The 24,289-nt window shown below is 42.2% G+C and overlaps 1 protein-coding gene across 7 annotated transcripts in view; it reads right to left on the minus strand.

Moving 5' to 3' along the window:
- Positions 1-18,513: 18,513 nt before the first annotated feature.
- Positions 18,514-24,289, minus strand: part of LOC140209773 (WD repeat-containing protein 72-like) — a 360,805-nt gene continuing 355,029 nt past the window's right edge. For 4 of the 7 annotated variants that reach the window (XM_072278224.1, XM_072278225.1, XM_072278229.1 and 1 more), the window contains one exon: positions 18,514-21,179. In XM_072278224.1, coding sequence (XP_072134325.1) covers positions 20,970-21,179 — 210 coding nt within the window. In that variant the 3' untranslated portion in view covers positions 18,514-20,969. The remainder of the gene's footprint in view (positions 21,180-24,289) is intronic. The other 3 variants (XM_072278227.1, XM_072278226.1, XM_072278228.1) reach the window with 2 other exon arrangements.

Raw genomic sequence — 24,289 nt, forward strand, 5'->3', positions numbered from 1 at the left:
GGAGATCCTGCAGGCGCATAGAAGCCATGATGAGGACACAAGGAAGGCTGCACCATCCAATACCTCCAAAGAGTGAAACAGGTACTAAAAAGCCTGCTGAATGGGAAGAACACAATCAGAGCCATTGACTCATCACCCTACCACTCATCAGGTACCCAGCCACAACAGCGCACCAGCGAAGGAATGAACTGGAAGCCGTTGACATCAAGACCCGGAAACTTCTAACAATACATGGAGGATTCCGCCCAAAGTCCAATGTTGAGTGATGGAATAAAGGACAGGGACTTGGAAATGTTGAGACCACAGTCCTGGGAGAAATGCGAAACATCCATGAGTATGTCAGGAAGGTGGCCTCTAAGGATGGCCTGCTAGGACAGTCCCTCAGACAGCAGGCAGGGGACATGGAAATTAAAGTGGATGAAGTACAGCCAGAGGACCAGAGGCCATGGCAGAACAAGTCACTGCATGGGACGTACCATCGCCAGATATCAGAGCTGACTGACATAAGAAGGCCCTACCAATGGCTGGTAATAGCAGAGCTGAGGGACAGCACAGAGGTGCTGTCCATGGCTGTATACGACAGATACTGAGCACAGGAGCAATACACGCAGGGGCCTATCACACCAGACAAGACCCAAGATGCAGCCTGTGCAAAGAGTCCACTGAAACCATCCAGCACATAGTAGCAGGGTGCAAGATGCAGGCAGGAACAGCACACGCTGAATGGCACAACCAAGCTGCAGGAATTGTGTACAGGAACATCTGCGCTGACTTCCAAGTCCAAATGGGAAACACCCACGAAGGTGGTGAACAAAGCTAAGATCCTGTGGGACTCCCAAATACAGACTGATAAGCAGGTACTGGCCACCCAACCAGACATATTACACCTACGCTCTGTCTGCCAGAGAAAGCAGGATCTCCCAGTGGCCACACATTTTAATTCCACGTCCCATTCCCATTCTGATATGTCTATCCACGGCCTCCTCTACTGTAAGAATGAAGCCACACTCAGGTTGGAGGAACAACACCTCATATTCCGTCTGGGTAGCCTCCAACCTGATGGTATGAACGTTGACTTCTCAAACTTCCTCTAATGCCCCACCTCCCCCTCATACCCCATCCGTTATTTATTTATTTATATACACACACATTCTTTTTCTCTCTCTCCTTTTTCGCCCTCTGTCCCTCTCACTATACCCCTTGTGCATCCTCTGGGCTTCCCCCCTCCCCCTTTCTTTTTTTCTCCCTGGGCCTCCTGTCCCATGATCCTCTCATATCCCTTTTGCCAATCACCTGTCCAGCTCTTGGTTCCATCCCTCTCCCTCCTGTCTTCTCCTGTCATTTCGGATCTCCCCCTCCCCCTCCCACTTTCAAATCTCTTATTAGCTCTTCTTTCAGTTAGTCCTGACGAAGGGTCTTGGCCCGAAACGTCGACTGTACCTCTTCCTAGAGATGCTGCCTGGCCTGTTGTGTTCACCAGCAACTTTTATGTGTGTTGCTTGATAGTAATACTGGACAAGGAACTGAAGAAAGCGATTGTAACAGATGAGGCAATCCCAAATGACAGTAACATCAAGGAGAAAGAATATGAGAAGCTGGAGAAATACCAGACCTTGAAAGAGCATATAGAAAGGATGTGGAAGGTTAAAACCAGAGTAATCCCAGTGGAAATAGGAGCATTTGGAGCTGTGACACCTGGGCTGGGAGAATGGCTTAACAAATCCCAGGAACAACATCTGAGATCTCGGTCCAGAAGATTGCATTACTAGGACAGCAAGGATACCGCTTCAAACCCTCAAGGTCCTAGGCCTCTAGTAGAGGACCTGAGATTGAGGGAAAAATACACATATACACCATCCATAAGGCGTGAGGCATGAGACATTTGCACAGCACTCCATATCCAAGTACCTCTTAAGTGATACTGTTGTGCTATCTCAGCCATTTTCTCTGGTACTTTTTTCCATTTACTCACCACCCACTGCACGAATAAGTTGCCCTCAGGTCCCTTTGAAATCCGTCCTTCCTCAACCTAGACTCTTACCTCAAAGTTTTGGACATCCCACCATGTGGGAATTGTTTGAGGAACGCTGGGAAGATTCAATTGTTAGTGTTTGTTTCTTTTTAAGAGGAAGATATGTTTCTGACAGATATTGCTCATTAACTACCATTAAATATTTATCAGGGACTGCCAGTGCTTTGGCCTCCAATGAGCTTGCAAAAAAAATAGATGGAGAAAGCTTGAAAATACCTCTAGGTCCAGGGTGGTATGTGAGGAGGATGGTAATCACTGCTTTGAAAAGGAAATGGTCTTTTACATAATGTTTACATTGGGAACTGGCAGGGTATTTGGGAAGAGAAACCAAGGGAATGGGTCAATTGGCCGAATTCTGCTCCTATATCTTATGGTCTTAAGTCATCAATTTAATGGGAGAGGGTATTGAAGAGGAAGGCCCTAAAATCACAGATTTGTTGAATAGCTATGACATAAGAGGTTATTTGTCCTATTTCATTTATTGTAGAGCTATTTCATGATTTCCAATCTTCTATAGTCTTGTTGGTTATTTTCCCACATGTACCTAATTAATTCCCCCATTGCAAACCTTGAATGTTGCTGTTCCATCACCTGCAAAGGTGCTTCAGGCCATAACCACTCTGTGGTTCAAAAGTTTGGTGTCCTTTGCCCAACACTTTAAATCTGCTCCCCTAGTTCTTCAACCATCCACTGATGGGAATACTTTATTTCTATGTAAACCTGTCATGAAGAAAGGAGCTGGACAATGAGACAGCCTGCAGAAAGGAGGTAGAAGAGCTTGAGACCTGGTGCCAAGCAAATAACCTCATCATTAATGTCAACAAGACAAATGGATGGTTATTAACTTCAAGTGAACTCATACCACTTATGGCTTCTCTGCATCAGTGGTACAACAGTGGAAACGGAGAGCAGTTTCAAACTCCTACCAGAGAACATCCCACGCATTCTCTCATGGTCCCAGAACACATCCAGCACAATCAGGAAAGTTCACCAATGTCATTTCGGGTACTCAAGTGTGAAGGGGAAAAAATAATTGTTACTCCAGATCTGATGCAGTACAAGAAATAGACACAAAAAGATAAAGAACACAATTCATTCATAGCTTGACAAACCAGACAGTCAGCCATCCTTGTCTGGCGTGTAATGTCAGGATTGGTCTCCTTTCGGATTAACCGGGTCACGATATGAACTTTCCTGACTCGACCCTTGTTCTTTTACGAGGCCGAGTGGCTAGCTCAACGCTCAACCCTGCACGGGTGGAAAGCGTGCCCAGGGGTCCGTCTGAAGTCTGGCGCTGATGCCACTGCACCACCAGCCGTCCAAAGAACACAATAATAATAAAACACACAATAAATATAGATATGTAAGATAATTACGTACATGCATTGATTATATGTCCATTAAGTGACTCTAGGCACAGGAAATGATAAAGTAGTGATGATTGGGAGTGTGGAGGAGTGGGTTAGTGAGTGGATATGTTGATTATCTTTACAATGGGATAAGTAACTGCTGTTGACTCTGGTGGTCCTGGTGAGAATTTTATGTAGTCTCCTCCCTGGTGTGAGGGGGACAAACAGTCCATGAGCAGGGCGGGCAGCATCCTTCATGATGTTACTGGCCCCTTATCGGCATCTTTCTGTATATATGTCCTTGATGGTGGCAGGCTAGTGCTGGTGATGGGTTGAGCAGTTTTGACTACCCTTTGTAGAGCCTTTCCGTCCACCACTGTGCAGCTTCTGTACTTTGCAATGATGCAGCGTGTTGGGATGCTTTCTGCTGAATGATGTGATTATAGATGTGCATAGTCCAGCTCTCCTCAGCCTCCTCAGCCTCCTCAGAAAGCAGAGGTGCTGGTGAGCTTTCTGGATTGTATATAACATGTTCTGGGAACATGAGAGGTTGTGTGAGATGTGCACTCCCAGCAGTTTGAAACTGCTGTACCGCTGCTTGAGGGTTCTCCTCAAGTCAATAACCATCTTCTTTGTCTTGCTGACATTGAGGAAGAGGTTATTTGCTTGACACCAGGCCTTGAGCTCTTCCACCTCCTCTCTGTTGGCTGTCTCACCATTGTTGGTGAAGAGCCCACCACTGTCGTGTCACTGGCGAACTTGACAATGCGATTACTGGAGTGTTTGGCCGTGCAGTAACGTGTGAGAAGAGTTTACATCAATATGCTCAATGCCCAGCCCTGGCGGGCACCTGTGTTGAGGATGCTGGGGAAGGAGGAGCAGTTGTGCATCCTGACTATTTGAGGTTTGTTCATCAGGAAGTCCAACGCCCCAAGTTGCACAGTGATGTATTAGACCAAGTAGCAGGAGTTTTTATTCTCCAATGTCTGTGGGACAATAGTGTTGAATGCCAAACTGAAATCCTGAAACAGCATCCAACATAAGTGTCCTTAATTTCTAGGTTTTTTTGGGTTAGTTGCATGACAGATACTACAGTATCTCTCACAACACGCTGGAGGAACTCAGCAGGTTGGGCAGCATCCGTGGAAATGATCAGTCAACGTTTCGGCTACGGTATCTGTTGTAGAGCGGTTCTGTCGGTAAGCATACTGGTGAGTGTGGCAGGAATGGAGTTTTTGTCATATGCCATTATCAGCCATTGAAAGCACTTCATGATGATTGGGGTGATCTACATTTGTTCATGTCCTTTACTTTCAATCTCACCCTGTCTTCGGCACAGTAACATAGCAGTTAGTGCAATGCTTTACAGTGCGAGTGATCGGTGATCTGGGCTCAATTCCCACTGCTGTCTGTGATGAGTTTGTACATCCTCTCACTGACCACGTAGGCTTCCTCTGCGTACTTTTGTTTCCTCTCACATTCTAAGATATACGGGCTAGGGTTACGGGCTAAGTTGTGGGCATGCTATGTTGGCCTCAGAAGTGTGGCGACACTTGTGAGCTGCCGGGCCACTTGCTCGGACTGTGTTGGTCATTGAAGCAAATGACGCGTTTCACTGTATGTTTTCATGTTTCGATGTACATGTGACAAAGTTAATCTTTAACATCTTTATTTTTTCTCTGCACAATGCCAGTATTCTCACCCAAGGTCAACATTTCTGACTTCAATTATGTCCACTGCTTTTAGTTTTAACTCTCAAAACAAAATGTTCATTGTAGAGCTGATGCGCAATATCTGGCCATTGTCAATATTATAGGAAAAAGGCTGTGTTACAATATAACTTAGATAACTATTGAAGAACATAATAAAGTTACAGGAACAAAAAAAAACACTGGAAAATACTCTGCGTAACCATATCAAAAGCACCAGAGAAATACTTAAAACTTCCCGTGGCTCTAAAATATGAAAAATAAAAGTGTCCTTTAATATTGTGTTCATACTTAACATATATCCAAAGACTTTTCAATTATTACACAATAATGGAGGTGTATTTATTTCCGTTTGCAAATCCCAAATTTCTAATTGTCGACGGGCCATTTGTAGAAGTATAGGTGCCTTCCACAGGGCAGGAGAAAGAAATCAAAAAGGATGACTCTATTCCAGCTGTACTGGTCTCTGCAGTCAGTAACAAAAGATATATTAGAAGTTTCAGATGGATAGCCTGCTTACCTTTTCTGTTGAGGGGTCTGGGCATGTGTGCCATGGGAGGATTTAAAGAGGTAAAGGAATATAATTTTGAAAAGAAAAAAGTCCATTTCAACAATGCATTCCCATGATGCGTGGTCATATTTGCCAAGGACAACAAACTTCTGAAAAATGACACTGGCAGAATATGAAGTGTTGCTGCAAACAGCAGTCTTTGGTTGTATTGTTTTCACTTTGAAAAATGCCCTCTCCAGGTTATTGAAAACACAACTGGGAAATGTCTGGGCTTGCTACTTGTCTGCCAGATTCTAATTCAGCAGCACGATGAGTCTTAATGCCAAAATGTCTTGTTTTTTTTTTAACAAAATTATAGTTGAAATAAAGCACTACTATTAGTAAGTTCAAAATGTCACTCAGGGGTTATATTATGTAGTAATGAAAATATAAACCTGAAAATTGTATTATTTTGTACGATTGCAAGAACGAATGAAGTTCATCTAACAGCCAATGCCTCTGAGTGTAATGTGAACAGTTTGATTAGTGAGTAGAGAAATATCCTGCCTCAGACTGGCTACCAAATGTAACATATCACTGAGGGATTGAATGCAAAAACATGACAGTTATAACCCATTATTGTCACCTTGCTAAATGTGTGCTTGGTCAAAAGGTGAGAAACAGCCTATAGCACAGGGTGACGAATAGATTTTGTTCACTGAAAAAAAGAAAGTATCAGAAGTTCTCACTTTTGCAGAAATCCACAATCAAATCTCCTAAGCAAACTGGCTCCCTGCGCAGCTCAGTTTTATACGTGCATGTTATCTCATTAGCCGGCCGGTGGTGTTGTGGCATCTACACTGGACTTTGAGACCAGTGGTCCTGGGTTCAAAACCGGCCAGTACCTTGCTAGCTTTCCATCTGTGCTAGGTTGAATGGCGAGCTAGCAACTCGGCCTCGTAAGAAAACAAATGCGAGAGAAATGACCCGATGCGCCACAAGGCTTGGAGAGGGACAAAAATATTATTATTTCATTAGCTTACTATTCTACAGTTCATAATTCTGATGGGAATAATGTACCATGTGTATCTAACCACAGACAATGTGGAAACTTGTGGAACTTAACATTTACTCTGTTTCCGATGGTGGATTAAATGTTTTGCATTGCCGGTTCTGTGCAGAGAATCGGTGTAGGTACTATCATCCAATATATGTTTATAATATTAATTTAATATTGTTCCAGTCTTCACATTGACAGTCCTTTATAATGGAACAACGGCTTCTTAACACAAGCGACACAAATATACAAAATCTTCTCTACCTACTTCACAAAAGAAAAACAACAATTGTGTTCCCTTGCCATTCTGCACTGTCATTTCTAATTCATAAATCTTCTGCAGTGAAGTACGCTAATTTATCTCCATTACTGGTGATCCACACTAGTCTCTACCACCATGGGCTGCAGGAGTACATTCTGTTAACATTTCTTTTGGTTTTTCTTTCCATTCAGCTTGGAAAAAGAGTTAGGTCTCAAAGATAACACAGGTATCAATGATTAAACATTCAAATTCCCGGGACATCTAGAGTAGGAATTAACTCATTTGCTTTATCTACCCTATTAAAATAAAAGATAAAAGAATGTCATGTCACATTTGGCAGGGTAATTTCAAGATTACAAACTCACATTCCATCCGAGGTCAGGAAGAGAACAGGAGAAAATCTTTCTATTAACATGGTAATGAAAGCAAAGCACTTAGATTTATCTTCAAAAATGAAATGAATGTAAATTCCACAATAAGTCTCCACATTGTCTGTGATCACATACACGACAAACAGCTCTCAGCAGAATTATGGACTGCAGTTGCGCCGTCCAGTAGTAAGCCAATATGAATAAGATATTAAGATTTGAAGGAAATAAGCTTCCTGGTGAGACTTAATTGTGGATTTCTATATGAATAGGAACTTATGATACTTTTTAAACACAGGCAGAAGTCCACAAGAGTTTGTACGTTCTCCCCCGTGAAACAGGTTTCCTCTGGGTGCTCTGGTTTCCTCCCACAGTCCAAGGATGTACTGATTGGTCAGTTAATCAGTCACTGTAAATCGTCCCGTGATTAGGCTGGGATTAAATCGGGGGTTGCTAGGTGGCGCAGCTCGAGGGGCCACAAGCACCTATTCCGCGTGTATCTCAATAAGCTTTTCTCGTTTGTAAATGTAATTGCAATGTATGATTTCAATCAATTCCTCTTAGAAATAACACGAAGTGAGTTTATAAATTTTAGCAAAGCTGGTGATTTCTTAAAAAAAGGTGAATAGAAATCATTTAAATCATAATTTCAATGATAAACAACAGTACACTTACACTTTTACTGATAATAGTGAATACATCTTTGTTCCTAACCCAAACTATATACGTAGTAAATTGTTGATCTTGTGTTCCCAGTAGAATGATTCTCATTACTACCACCAGGGAGGAGGTATAGGAGCCTGAATGCACTACAATGTACAGCTTCTTTCCCTTCACCATCATATTTCTCAACAGTCTGTGAGCCCGTGAACACTCATCGTCGGTAGGTCACGTCTGGAGTTTCCAGTTGGCGGACGATTTCCCTCCACGCCGCTCTGACATATTGGGAAATCATGTTCGCGGCAAGTTACAGCAGTGGTTTGCCATTTCCTTTTGCCGGGTGAGTCTGTTTTTAAAGAGATCACCAGCTCTCAACCCAGCACGGATGGAAAGCGTGCAAGGGAGCCGGCTGGATTTGAATTCAGGAGCTCTCGCCCCGAAGTCGAGTGCTGATGCCACTACGTCACCAGCCGGTGAACACTACCTCACTAATTTGCTCCCTTTGTACTATTTACACACAAAATGCTGGAGGAAATCAGCAGATCAGGCAGCATCTGTGGAAACGAGTGAACAGTCAACGTTTCAGGCCACGACCCTTCCTCAGGACCGAGAAGGAAGGGGAGAATGCCAGAATAAAGAGGTGGGGAGGGTGGGAAAAAAGGCCAGCTGGAAGGTGATAGGTGAAGCCAGGTGGGAGGGAAAGGTCAAGGGGTGGAGAAGAAAGAATCTGATAGGGGAGAAGTGTGGACAATAGGAGAAAGGGAAGGCGGAGGGGACCCGGGGGAAGTAATAGGCAGGTAAGAAGAAGTGAAGGGTTGGAGTGGGGAACAGAGAAAGTGGGGGGGGGGGGGTTGAAATTTATTCACCAGAAGAAGAAATTGATATTCATGCTATCAGGTTGTTGGATTCCCAGATGGAATATAAGGCGTTGCTATTCCACCTGAGGGCAACCTCATCTTGGCACAAGAGGAAGCCATGGATTGACACGTCAGAATAGGAATGGCAACCGGAGTTAAAATTCTTGGCCGCGGGGAAGCCTCGCTTATGCAGATGGTGCTCGGCAAAGCGGTCCCCCAGTTTACAATAGGTCTTTGATTTTGATTCTGGTTTTGTTTCTGATGTGCTGGAGACACAGAGAATCAGTCCATGAAACTGTGCCCCTTTGATTGTGGCATTCCACTGGGAACTTGGGACCAATGAAAAGCTCAGTAACAGGAATACTGACTATAGTGATGAGAAAGTAATAATTCACACTGAAAATCAAAACGGAGAGGAATTGAACTTCAAGCACAATGCAATTACTTCCAATTTATCTGCTGGTAAACCCATGAGTCAGTTACCACATGATATCTGAATATTCTCATTTGCTTCTAAGAGACACATGACACTAAATTTCCTGTCAATAGGCTTGTGGCTTGCTATATGGTAAATCAAAACTCAACACTTTCACATTTGTACAAATGCAGGTGAAAATCTAATCCTGGTAGTGCTTGTGCTTTAACAACTGTCTTTTTTGACAAATTATAGATTCTTTATGGTGGACGGGCTGCAATCACATTTTTTTTTTGAAATTAAGTTGAATCCTGCTGGATCTCCCAGTGGCCACACATTTTAATTCCACATCCCGTTCCCATTCTGATATGTCTATCCACGGCCTCCTCTACTTTAACGATGAAGTCACACTCAGGTTGGAGGAACAACACCTTATATTCCGTCTGGGTAGCCTCCAACCTGATGGCATGAACATTGACTTCTCAAACTTCTGCTAATGCCCCACCTCCCCCTCGTACCCCATCCGTTATTTATTTATATACACACATTCTTTCTCTCTCCCCCCTTTTCCTCTGTCCCTCTCACTATACCCCTTGCCCATCCTCTGGGTTTTCCCCCCTCCCCCTTTTCTTTTTCCCTCGGCCTCCTGTCCCATGATCCTCTCATATCCCTTTTGCCAATCAACTGTCCAGCTCTTGGCTCCATCCCTCCCCCTCCTGTCTTTTCCTATCATTTCGGTTCTCCCCCTCCCCCCCCCCCCCACTTTCAAATCTCTTACTAGCTCGTCTTTCAGTTAGTCCTGATGAAGGGTCCCGGCCCAAGATGTCAAATGATACGTTGCTTGCTTCTGTTAGTTAAATCATACACCCACTGGCCACTTCATTACGTACCTCCTGAAACTAATAAAGTGACCACAAAGTGCATATTCATGGTCTTCTGCTGCTGGAGACCATCCACTTCAAGGGTCAACACATTGTGTGTTCAGAGATGCTCTTCTGCACACCACTGTTGTCAAGCATGATTATTTGAGTTACTGTCGCCTTCCTGTCAGCTTGAATCAGTCTGACAATTCTCCTCTGACCCCTCTCATTAACAAGGTGTTTTCATCTGCAGAACTGCTGCTCACTGGATTTTTTATGTTCTCTGTGAAATCTAAAGACTGTTGAGTGTGAAAATCCCAGGAGATCAGCAGTTTCTGAGATATTCAAACCATCCTGGCTGGCTCCAACAATCATCTCACAATCAAAGCACTTAGATCACATTTCTTTCAGTCTGAACAACCACAATTCTTGAATATTTCTGCATGCTTTTATGCACTGAATTGCTGTCATGTGATCAGCTGATTAGATATTTGCAATAATGAACAGATGTACCAAATAAAATGGACATTGGGTGCAGAATCATATAAAGACCACAACCAAATTGCATCATAGATGTCCAAATGAAATTGATCATCACCTAAAGCTTTTCTTCTGCCCTCTTCTGGGCCATGGTGGCTTTGGATGATAATACATTGTTTCTAGTGTTTGGATTCTATACAATTTCTCAGAGTGCAAACAACACAAGGGTTGGATGATATAAAGGCTGGGCCAGATTGAAAAGGTCAGGCTGCTTGAAGTACCTTCAATTACTCCAAAAGACTGAGTTTTGGTAAAATACTGAAAGGCTTTTATTCGCTGTACAATACGACCTCCACAGTGAGTGTCTGCCCCTGGACTGAGGGGGAGGGGCAAGGCGAACACCTTTATACAGGACTCTGTGGGAGGAGCCACAGGGGCAGTCAGCAGAGAGGTGTGTCCAGACAGGCAACCGAGTTACAACATATATACATGGTTTACCACACTGCTGGAGCCAGAGGCAAGGGTTGGGCCAGTTCAACTCACTGATCCGCAAAGTTTAATCTACACTGAACTGAGACTGGGGCCTGCAATTAACGGGCTCCTGGATTGGCTGCAGTGATGACTGACCTCTTGGCTGCGGACTCACTTTCATGAACTTCAGTTCTGAATGTTATTTGCTTACTTTTATGGCTTGCACGATTTGTGTTTTTTTTTCTGTACATTGGGTGTTTGACAGTCTTTTTTAATGGGTTCGATTGGGTTACTTTGTTTTGTGCTGCCCGTAAGGAGACGAATCTCAAGGTTTTATACTTTGATAATAAATGTACTTTGAACTTTAGATGGGTGGCATAGTGAAACAGCTTGTAGAGCCGCCACCTCTTATCGCCAGCGAACTTTGTTCGATTCTGATCATTGTCGGTGTCTGTTTGGAGTATGCCTGTGAATGCGTGGGCCTCACTGGTTGCCTCCCTCATCCCAAGGACATGGTATTGGATTAATTACTGGCCAACTCCTCCACTGCAGGTTAATGGTAATACCTGGCGGGAGTTAATGTGTACACGAGGAAGAAAGACTCCTTGAAAAATTAGTTTGGATTTGGATTAATCTTTGAGCCAGAATAGCCCTAAAGGCTTCCTTCTAGCTTGGAAGAGAATATAAAATGATTAATGGCATATCTGAAATAAAAGTAGAAAATACTGTAAACACTCAGCAGTCCAGGAAATAGCTGTGGAAAGAGAATCAGAGATAATATTTCAAGTGAAAGACTCTTTTATCTGGACCGATAATGAGAGAAAACTTTTTTTTTCACTTTTCTAGGTTTGTAATAGGTCCTTGACCTAAACCATTAACTCTCCCTTTCCACAGATGATGCCGGATCTATTGAATGTTCCCAGCATTTTCTGCTTTTATTTTATTTCAGATTTCTGGCATCAGCAGTTTCTTTGATTTTCTTACTGTGACTAACCAGTGATTCATCTTTTCTTCCTCTGCCAATTCCATCTGTTGTTCCACTTCTTTAGGTCATTGGGCGCTCCCTGACATATCTGCCATCATGTTGGATGAAAGTTGTCAGGTGTTGTTTTGATTTGGCCACTATCAATGCCAATCGGCTTCTTTTATTGAACAACAATAACAGAAATTAAACAATTGTATTGAGACCAACTGCAAATAGCCTAGCAGGGAGATGACGGACCAAACAGCCTCCTTTCAATGATTTGATCAGAACCTGCATTGTAAGGTGACGCTCATTTTGTTAGCATCTGGCAATATGTGGAAGGAGCAGATAAAGCAAATCCCCAGGTGGTACCAGTTTGCAGCTTGGACAAATCTGCTGCAATATAACATTCCTGACAGAAACTTACAATCATAAAACTGACAGCCTATTAGAAAAAAAATATTGCTTGGGAAAGGGGAATAGTAAAAACCTGTTCCTATTTTACAGTGGATGCCGACAGTTAGTTACACCTTCCTTAATGATCCCCATTTTAATTGACCTTAACCTTAAGGACAAAGTTTTTATTCAGTAATAACTGATACACTGTACATATTTTATGCCTGATGAAGGGACTCGGCCCAAGGTGTCAACTGTTTATTCCTCCCCCACCCTATCCCATCCTCCCAATGCCTGACCTGTTGAGTTCCTCCATCACTTTGTGTGAGCTACATATTGTGTCCCTTTCCAAATATTTATTTGGAAAAAAGACTCTTCAAACTGATTTTACATCTAATGATTTAAAGAAAGTGGAATAACTTTATAACTTAAGGTTATAACCTTATTTTTACTTATTTCCTGACAACATTGAAGGCTATTTGGCCCATCAAGTCTCTATTGACTATAAGAGCATTCAAGCTGGTTCAATCCATTCCCTGAAATTCACTGCCACCTTCCTAGACAAGGAACACATCTTTGGGATGCTGGAAAAAGACTCAAGGTCACAGGAAGAATGTGTTAACTCCATGAGGCGACTGCCAAGGTCGAGAGTGTAGCTGGGTTTCTGTCGTTCTGAGACAGCAGTACTAACTGCTATGAATCAGAATCAGAATCAGGTTTTATATCACCAGCACATGTCGTGAAATTTGTTGTCTTTATGGCAGCAGTAAAATGCAATATATAATGATAGGAAAAATGTGAATTACAGTAATATATTTTTATACAATAGTTACATTATATATACTTCCATTATAATAGTTACATTATAAAGCTCACCACTGTCCCAGAATACTGACAGACTTTTACCACTGTACCACTGAGAGCATACTCACCAACTGCATCTCAGTGTGGTATGGCAATTGTCCCGTATCGGACCGCAAAGCACTCCAGCGTGTGGTGAAAACTGCCCAGTGGATTATCAGCACCCAATTGCCCACCATTGAGAACATCTACCATAAATGCTGCCTGGGCAGGGTGAAAAGCATTATCAAGGATGCATCTCACCCTAACCATGGACTTTTTACTCTCCTCCCATCCAGTTGGCGCTACAGGAGCCCCCGCTCCTGCACCAGCAGGCACAGGAAGAGCTTCTTCCCTGAGGCTGTGAACCTGCTGAACCTCACATCACAGCGCTAAGCAGTATTGCACCCATATTGTACTGTCTCAGTACTTTTATATTTGTATGCTGTAGCACTTACTTTTTGTTCACAGTTATTTTGCAAATAACACTATTCTTTGCATTTCTGGTCAGATGCTAACTGCATTTCATTGGCTTTGTATCTGTACTCAGCACAATGACAATAAAGTTGAATCTAATCTAATCTATTTAATTAACTAAATAGTGCAAAAATAGATATTTTAAAAAAAGTAGTGAGGTAGTGTTCATGGTTCAGTGTCCTTTCAGAAATTGGATGGTGGAGAGGAAGAAGCTGTTCCTGAATCACTGAACATGTCCCTGTGTGTCTTCAAGCTTCTGTACCTCCTTCCTGAAGGTAACAATGAGAAATCGGCAAAACTGGGTGATGGGGATCCTCAAAGATGGATGGCACCGTTTTGAGGCATCACTCCGTGAAGACGTCCTGTCTGCCAGGGAGGCTAGTGCCCATGATGGAGCTGACTGAGTTTACAACTTTCTGCAGCTTATTTCGATCCCTTGCAGTAGAACGCTCCCCCCTCCCCATACCATATGGTGATGTAGCCATCTAGAATGCTCTCCACGGTACATCTGTAGAAATTTGCGCATGTCTTTGGTGACAAACCATGACATGTTTTAATAGAAAAAGTATTTTATGTGGTTGATATATCTGGAGTACCATGAGCAAGTATTATATTCCTTGTTCATTTACTTGATGTTAAATACTATGCCACAATAAAATAATTTTTTATCTACATAGTTGGGTTTCCGTAAGTACATTGTACGGTTATGTTTTTCTTTGTTCTATTTCTTGATCGTAAATGGTATCTAAAACTCCATTTGAGCTTTAAAATTAGTAGATATTTGAGCTTCTGCTGTACCAGAACACTAAAGGTTAGATTATTGAAAATACATTTTTACTATTATTTCAGTCTCTTACTGATAAGGAATTTCTCGATATCCACAGCAGACCTCTGACACAGCACAGAGTTCCTTATCTACACATCTAAGACAATCCTAACTCTGCAGTGCTTTATAAACCCTTTGAATTCACCATGAGCAATTCACATTTTAGAGTAAAAAGCAATTACCTATAAGTCAACAACTCCGTAAGATCGAAGTAATTCTTATCTTTGCTAACTATAATAGATATTTTGAAGAACCAGCTTTCACTGCAACGGTAGAGAACAAGCAGCAGTGGAATTTGACTTGCGGCCTATGATAGGACTTTCACTGCACATAACTGAACAAATATAAAGCAGATTATTCAGGAGGCTTCTGGCTATAATTTCCTGTAAATGCTCTTTCTGGAAAGATATGAAGAGGATTTAGTAACAGCAGCATCAGAAAATCAAACTAATAAACTGGGAAATATATAAAAGTCCAATTTGATGCAAGAATTTTAGGAGACATTTGCACAATTGCACTTCCTCTTTTGATATTTACTAATCTGCCAATGGTCCTTGAAAATTTAACGACACATGCTAGTATCAAAAGCTGATACTGATCTAATGTACTGCACGTTTCACATTCCTGCACAGAGGATGATTTTTTCATTAAAAGCCAAGTTTTGGAAGGTTTTTAATATATCAGGCATTGTAAAACGTGTAAGTGAAGGGATGACTGAGTAAACCCAGGGGAAAAATGTTCAATGGTATTGGTAAGTAACGAAAGCTTCAGGAGATGCTTTTCCCACACTGGCACTGAACTGACCAGTATCAATGACAATATCTTCAAGAAATATTTCAAACCAAAAGCAAGAGATCATTGAGTTTGCTAGATCATTCATAATTCAGACGTTTCCAGGTTGGGACTGCCTCTCTTAACACAGAAAGGGTAGTTTCAAATAGCTTCCACAGCAACACTGGAAAATGATTGGAAAACATCCTAGAAGTGTGTCTTATTAGAAGCTCGAGAGCAAGCAGGTGACAGAAAGGTGAGCCTCTGGACTCGCTCGAGATTCATTTAGGCACCAGAGTGTGAAACCAAAATCTCTGACAGTACTTTGAGATGGGTCATCTGAATAGATACCTTCCTCTGTACTAATATTTGTCATCTCTGTACAGCTCCAGGTACTTAGATTGAATTATATCTTCTGGTGCCGGAGTTTCGAAGAATGGGGAGGGGGTCGGGGAAGACTCACTGAAACCTATTGAATATTGAAAGGTCTAGATAGAGTGGATGTGAGAGGATATTTCTTATAGTGGGGGAGTTTAGGACCAGAGCCTTACCCTCAGAATAGAAGGGTGTCACTTTCAAACAGAGATGAGGAGGAATTTCTCAGAGGGTGGTTAATCCTTGTACTCATTGCCGCAGACCAAGTCATCGAGTGTATTTAAAACAGAGGTTGATAGGTTCTTGATTAGTCAGGGTGTTAAAGCTTACAGGGAGAAGACAGGAGAATGTGGTGGAGATCCATAATAAATCAGCCACGATGGAATAGTGGAGCAGACTTGAGGGGCTGAAGACCCTAATTATGGTTCAATGTCTTAAGTTCTTATGTTTACGTGGAGGTTGCATGTTTTTTGTTATCACATGGATTTCTTCTGGGTGCTCCTCTGTTGATTAGCTACTGTAAATAAACACCTGGTGTCAGTTAGTGGTCAAAACAACCAATAGGAAAAGCCGGACATATGTGAGGAAAGGTAAATAACATGCACATAAATAAACAAATTCTCATTCTCTCTCTCTCTCTCTCTCTCTCACCTTTTGACCATTCCAAATAGTAAGGTTGGACTAAAACTTTTTTGTACCAAATGGAAATTCACACCATCCTGTGCCCATTATTTAAGAGCATGATTGTCCTTTCTAAAGTTTGTTGGTGCTGGATTTTTGCTGAATTCACCTTGAATTTGTTTTGTTTTCCATAGTCAATGGGCCAGAGGGGCAATGAGTCGAAATTTTGGAATTGTGGCTAAACTTGTTATGATAATCCGAAACCCAATGCGTATCTGGCAGAGGAGAAATACACCAGCTCACAAGAGCTGAGCCAATGAAATGCTGGAAAACCGAAATGGCAGCTTGAGCAAAGAGACAAGGAGAGTGGCTGCACCTGCTGTGAAAATTGGATGTTGTTTAAAATTAGAAGCTGCAGACAAAGAAGCAAGATGAAGGAGCAGAGAAAGACAGAGAGTTGAATTTTTACAGGAATCTCTGAACACTGAAAGGTATTCATTGAAAATACTGAATTTAACATAACATCTTCTTAAAATGCAACTCAAAGCCATAATTTAGCAATTGGGTTTCAAACCATGGTGATTTAAAAGAATTCTTCACAATTTAAATTCTCTTACATGTTTTTTAAAAGTCACAGGTACACACAAAAGAATAAATTATGATCCTTTCACTCTGATTATACTGCAAAGATTCACACCTGGATTATAGTATTGGGAATGGTTGGTCAATTTGGATATTCTTATTCTCCCTTGTTTTCTAATTATTTAATTATGCATATTGACCCCACTGTATATGAGATTCACTGTATGAATACTTTTTCTAAGATAGTCCAACCAACCCCCAAACACAGCTATAAATAACCTCCAAAATATCCCTCACAATATCACATCATGCTTCCTTCTTCACTCTTATTTTCTTTCAATCCATCCCATCTAATAGCAGATGTTCTATAAAATGCACATTTTTAGAGAATGTTCTTTTGCCTTCATTGCTTGATTGGGATGTCTGTACAAAGAAGCACAAATATGCTTTGAAATGCTTAAATATTAGAAACTTTAATGTGTCACCCAGTCATATTTAATCTGAAAATCTTATAATGGCACAATAAGGCCATTCAGCCCGCAAGTCTGTTCTTAGATGAACAATCCTACTAGTCTCTGTTTCTCGAAGAACATCGCTCCTACACATGCCCATTAATTCCCCTTTGATTCTTTTGGCTTGTAACGTATACTAAGGCTACTTACAGTAGCCAATTAATCTACCAGCATGTCTGGGAGCACATTGAGGAAACCCATGTAGCTATGGAGTGAACATGTGAACTTCATACAGGCAAGGTCTGAGGTTAGGAGCAACGTGAGAGCCATATTAACTGCTATGCCGATGTGTCACAGTCTGTGGACACAGAGCATTCAGTAGGATATAGTGTTGCTGTTTATGTATCACACTTAGCATATGGAGAGCATCAAGTGTGCAACAGTGATATCTATCAAGGTTGTCTTTGTTGTTCGGATATTCAAGCATCTGTATTGGTTTACGGAATAATGTGGGCACTGAACACAACAGCAAGTATTTACCAAAGAATAAAATAATTGCTGAGCTGCATTTAATGAGCTGTGCCTATCTTAGTTTTTGTCAGAACCTAAGAAGAACATTGCCCTCCCATTCAATAGATCACGGTTTGGCTTAATCTTTGGCATGGCCTAACTTTCTTTCTAATTCCCATAAAAACATGGATTTCAATAGTGAAGCAATGATGTGATTCATCCTGGATATTCCAACTGTTTTGCATTTGACAGCTAATTCCCTCAATTACACAGATCCAGAACCAATCCTAAAATGGATGTCCACATCTGATGACACGTTTTTCCACTGGCGGCAGTGTTTGCTCCCACCATTCAAAGGCCAATCTGTTCTGAGGCAGTCTGGCTCTGACTCTGGCAGTGAGGCATGATGTCCAAGGGAATTTCACAAATCATGGGGTTCTCCGGAGATTGTGGAACACTCCTGGACTCAGTAGTGAGTTCAGCACATCCCATACTTCCTCAGTGCTGTGTAGAGTGTGGAAGACTGTCATACCATCAATCCCAATGGTTTATGGAACTCACTAATATTGTGAGGCTCACGAATATTGCAGTATCCCAGAACAGAAAGATTGAAATACGCTAGTATAACAGAAACAAAGACAAGATGAAGAAGTTTAGTTTCATTCAATAATTTTATTTTACCTATAAAATCTTAACACAAATTAACTTGGGAACAATCATTTGTTTGCAGAACATTCTCTAATTATCTATAGTACTGGTGCACTCGACACAGACAGGCGTTCAAATTCACAGACTTCTCTTCAACTGAGCCTTGGTTGTGAAGAATTCATGACCTGAAGAAATTAAGCAGCCGAGTGACATTTCCCGGTGAAGCGCGCAGGAGCAAAATTTGGCAGCAGTTAGTACTTCTGGTGGTCTGAGAAAATGATGTAGGTGTTGGGAGGTTGCCAAGATTTTTTTAGACAATTATAAGACCATAAGATAAAGGAGCAAAATTAGGCCATTTGGCCCATCGCATTTGCTCTGCTATTTCATCATGGTTGATTCATTTCCCTCTCAGCCCCAATCTCCTGCCTTCGCCATGTATCCCTTCATGCCCTGACTATTCAAGAATCTATCATCCTCTGCCTTAAATATACCCAAGGGTATTAGAGTGGAAAAGGCATTAGAGCGGAAAAGGCATTAGAGCTGGGGAGACCCAGGAATTGCAAGTGGAATTCAGGAGAGGATTCCTACTCAGTTTGTGATGATTTCACCGACATGTAACAATTTTTTTTAAACCTGGCTTTTCCTGGCTGCAGCTTGGCTCCAGTATTAGTTCAATCACTTTGGCCATCTGGTGGCTTGCTAAATGGCAAGTTATGTTGCTGGTTAAGTTAGGTCCCTACCTAGCACTGCTTACTGTAAAGGCTGCTAAGTTCAACTGTTAGCATGACACCTCTCACTAAAGAGTTTTGGATGCAGCACCTCTTAAGTGCGGAGAGTTAGGACAGGGATGAGTTGATGGGGGCAAGGCTGGAAAGATTGAGGATTCCATTTCACGAAGATAATAGCTACACGAAACTGTATTGGTTAAGGTACTTCAATCAGGGAGGAAAGTATACAAAAAGAATAATATTGAGAAGAGTGTTCATTAACCTAAAGGCTTCAGCAGCTGCTTTTTTTTAAGCAGAGCTCTAAAAGCAAAGCTTTCTGACCCTGGTATCTGATTAAGGACAGGCCAGGATCCTCTAGGGAAATAAAATAAACACACCTTCCACTTTGGGATACAAGTTTAATGGAAGGGAAGACCCTGGGCACAATAACTTTTGACAGCTAATACAGGGGAGCCAATTTGGTAATTGCCAGTCGAGTGAGCTTTCAGACATGGTTGTCTAAACCATTCTCAGAGAAATCATAAACATGAGAACAGGAAATACTGGGAATCTTGAGCAACAGACACACAAAGTGCTGGAGGAACTTAGTAGGTCAGGCACCATCTATGGAGAGGAGTAAGCAATGTTTTGGGCCTGTGATGAAGGGTCTTGGCCCAAAAGGTCGCTGTTTATTCCTCTCCATAAATGCTGAGATTTTCCACCACTTTGTGTGTGTCACTCCCAGAGAGAGTCAGCCAACAACTCCCCTGCCTCCTTCCACAGTATCTGTCCCTTATTATTCCCATCATTTCCCTCAGATTATCAACTGCCCTCTTCTCTAAACCTCCACCACCAAATCTGACAGGTATAGCCAGGCCTATGAGGCATACAGCTCTGTCCCAATCACCTGAACCCACCGTCCAGAGAACTTTAGGTGGAGGGGGGGTGGTCAGAATGGCAAGAGAGATGGATGGAGAGGGACTGGAGGGAAACAGAAATGGGGAATAGTGAAAGGAGGAGTGGGAGGGGCAATTCCAGAAGTTCGAGAAATTGATGTTCATGCCCATCAGGTTGGAGGCTACACAGACAGAATACATGCTATCAGGTTGAAGACTACCTAGATGGAATATGCCCCCACCAATTACTCCCACATCTTCTTCACCATTCCCCATTCCTGATTCCCTCTCTCACCTTATCTCCTTACCTGCTCATCACCTCCTCTGGTACTCCTCCTCCTTCCCTTTCTTCCATAGTCTTCTATCCTCTTTTATCAGCCCTTTATCTCTTTCAGCGACCAACTTCCACTTTACTCCTTCCTCCTCTCTCGGTTTCACCTATCACCTACCACCTGGTACTTCTTCCTCCCCGCCCCCTCCCCCACCTTCTTATTCCTGACTTCTCATCTTTCTTTCCAGTCCTGATGAAGGGCTTTGGTCTGAAGTGTCAACTGTTTACTTTTTTCCATAGATTCTACCTGGCCTGCTGAGCTCCTCCAGCATTTTGTGTGTGTTGCTTGGATTTCCAACTTCTGCAGATTTTCTTTTGTTTATCAATACCTTTTATAGTCTGTTTCATCAAATATAAGATTTCAAAATAAATCAGAAGAATCTTGAATTCGACTGATTAGGATTCAAAAGACACAAAACAGTATAACTTTTACTGCCAAATTTATTACATACTCTACTCAAGGAATGTAAGCCACACTAAAAATCCAAGAGTTGCACTGAAAGTCCTTACAATTCTTTATACATAGTTATGTGACTGCAATATTTTACTATTTCTTTCACATCTTAAAATCCTTCACTGTTTCCAAACAACATTGCAGACTCATTCAACCACAAACAAACCAGATTTCTGGAGAGTTTCCACAGTTTTGTCTTCGCAAGTTGGACTTTATCAAGGAACAAAACGTCAGACATGGTATACAGGAGAATTCCCTTTGTTCTTTCAGCAGACTTTGCAAAAGCAGATTCGGGACATAGGCCACTCTCGCAGACTATCTGCATTAATCATAAATTAATTATTAATCCTGATGTTGCTCTTAATGATATGATAACTAATGTAAATTCAGCAGAATGTTCTGACAAAATTTATATTTTCTATGTGTTTCAACATTATATTACATTAAAAATATACAATTAAGGATTGCTAATCTTCACAAACTGGGTATTAGCTTGAAACTGGAATTTAACATTCACTCCACACCAATCTTTATGCTCAATTAGGACAAAGTTCAAGGTAAATTAATTGTCATAGTATATATTTGTCACCATATACTGCCCTGTTTAATTTTCTTGCGGGCATATTCAATAAATCCAATACCAATAATAGAATCAATGGAAGACCAGTGTGAAAACGACAACAAACTATGCAAATACAAAAAGGAATAAAAAGCAATAAAGATTGAGAACATGAGATGAAGAGTTCTTGAAAATGAATCCATAGATTGTGGGAAGAAAAAGCATTTGAGGATGCATATTGTATACATTTCTCTGACATTAAATGTACCTTTGAACAGTTCAGTGATGAGGTGAGTCAAGTTATCCCTTCTGGTTCAAGAGCCTGATGTTTGAGAGGTAATAATTGTTCTTGAACCTGGTGGTGTGAGTCCTGAGGCTTCTCTACCTTCTTCCTGATGGCAGCAGCAAGAAGAGAGCAGGGCCTGGATGGTGGGGGTCCCTGATGATGGAGCTAATTTCCTGTGACAACCATGTAGATGTGTTCAATAGTGGGGAGGGCTTTACCCGTGATGAACTGGGTTGTATCCACTCCTTGTTGTAGGATTTTCCATCAATGCATTGGTGTTTCCATACCAGGCTGTGATGCAGCCAGTTAATATACCCTCCACCACACATCTATAGAAGTTTGTCAAGGTCTTAGATGTCATGCCGAATCTTCACAAACTCCAAAGGAAGTAGAGACGCTGCTGTGCTTTCTTTGTAATTGCACTTAGGTGCTGGGCCCAAGACAGGTCCTCTGAAAGGATAACACCAAAGAACTGAGGTAGCAAAGACTTCTGCATTTTGTGCAGCCTTTGGAGATGCACTGGGTACCTCAGGCAGAGCATAAGGAGAGATAAACCACAGCAACAGGGCCCTTCGCCCACAGCGTCTCTAGTGACCATCAAGTACCCATCAGTTAGATGACGTTGCTAGACCGATCATGTTTACCTGAATATCCCATTGCTACTGACCAAACCAACTGCAGAAGGCAGACAATCTGATAAAGGACTTTCAAAAAGGCAGCAGAGATGTAGATGGGTGGAGTCATTATCCCTCAAGATAGATGTATTTATTTATTTTTAGTTTTATTTATTTTCAGATACAGTGTGGAATAGGCTCTTCCGGCCCTTCGAGCCACGTCACCCCAGCAACCTAATCTCAGGACAATTTACAATGGCCAATTAACCTACCTGCTGTGTTTTTCGACTGAGGAGTGGGAACCAGAGCACCCGGGGAAAACCCATGCATTCCATACAAAGCACACCAGAATTGAACCCTGAACTCCAATACTCCGAGTAGTAATAGTGTCACGCTAGCTTCTAAATTACTGCGGTGTCCACTCCCTCAGTATCAGGCTGTCCCTGTTGGATAATTTAAATCACTCTCATTTCTGCAAATTGCTTCAGTTTTCCAAGCATAAGGCATAAACTGAATTACCATCCATTTGGACCAACAAATTGCCATGATTTCAATATGGATTTCCTAATCCACACACGGTCTCTTCAGAGAGGGACTGACAATCAATTGCAAATTATGGACATTAAGGACTTATTCTTCACTAATTGACTCACCTCACTATCATCTGTTAGTTTCTTCATATTTAAACTATGAAGGGTGTACGGGGTGTCAGGGAGGGGTAGCACCTCTGGTGGGGGAACGTGTTGCATCCTTTTAACCATATAACCATATAACCATATAGCAATTACAGCACAGAAACAGGCCATCTCGGCCCTTCTAGTCCATGCTGAGCTCTTACCCTTTCCTAGTCCCACTGACCTGCACTCAGCGCATAACCCTCCATTCCTTTCCTGTCCATATATCTAACCAATTTAACTTTAAATGACAACATCGAACCTGCCTCAACCTAACTGACCTAAATCTATCTGCAAGTTTTGAAAACCTACCTCATCATCCACAACGCCACCTATCTTAGTATCATCTGCATACTTACCAATCCAATTTACCACCCCATCATCCAGATCATTAATATATATTACAAACAACATTGGACCCAGTACAGATCCCTGAGGCACACCGCTACACACCATCCTCCAATCTGACACACAGTTATCCACCACTACTCTCTGGCATCTCCCATCTAGCCACTGCTGAATCCATTTTACTACTTCCATACTACTTCCATTTCAAGGCAGTTAGTCCACCTTTGATTCCCACCTGGCACTCAGCTCTCACCCGTGGCTCCCCGTAGCTGTTTGCATGCGACAGCAGCCACACCCCGGGCAACGGCTTCAACAAGCTGGCTAAACCAGGTGAGGGTAGCTGACGGGTCTCAAACCCTCAGTGAGATAGGGAGTTGTCTATCCCAGCATGTGAAGACAGACTCTGGCGGATTGAGCGGACGAGACCAATGGAAGGTCCAACGGTCAAGAAGGCGGTCCCTGCAAGCGTCGTGGAACCTGTGGGGCAGGACAAGACACAGAAGACATCCTGGTCATCCACTGTGCCTAGCCCCATCTCCAGCTGTCTCGACGCTGTCTTGCCACGGGATCCATATGGGAATTGGGAAGGGAGAGTGAGGCTGACGCTGCGCAACTCTCCCACACATAAATCCAAATCATGCGCTAGTCTCGACACCATCATAATGGTGTCGAGGTCCTCATCGACAATGATGGACGAACACATTTAAACTAGAAAAAATCTGGAATCTTGAATTCTTTTTCCATTCCTCAAAGCCACAGAGATATCAGCAGATCTCTGTATTAGTCCCTGAAGATCATGCTTTGAGTTGTTAAAACCATGTCCTACAGTTTCCATCCTGGTTCTGCAGCCCTGCGGTCTCTAGCCTGGTCCTCACCACTCAGCAGCAGTCCATCGCTGCTCCCTTCTCTCATCAACCCCTTTGTTGACCTGACTGGACTCTGAAGGAC

This window comes from Mobula birostris, chromosome 14 (genome assembly GCF_030028105.1).
Source record: "Mobula birostris isolate sMobBir1 chromosome 14, sMobBir1.hap1, whole genome shotgun sequence".
Lineage (NCBI taxonomy): Eukaryota > Metazoa > Chordata > Chondrichthyes > Myliobatiformes > Myliobatidae > Mobula > Mobula birostris.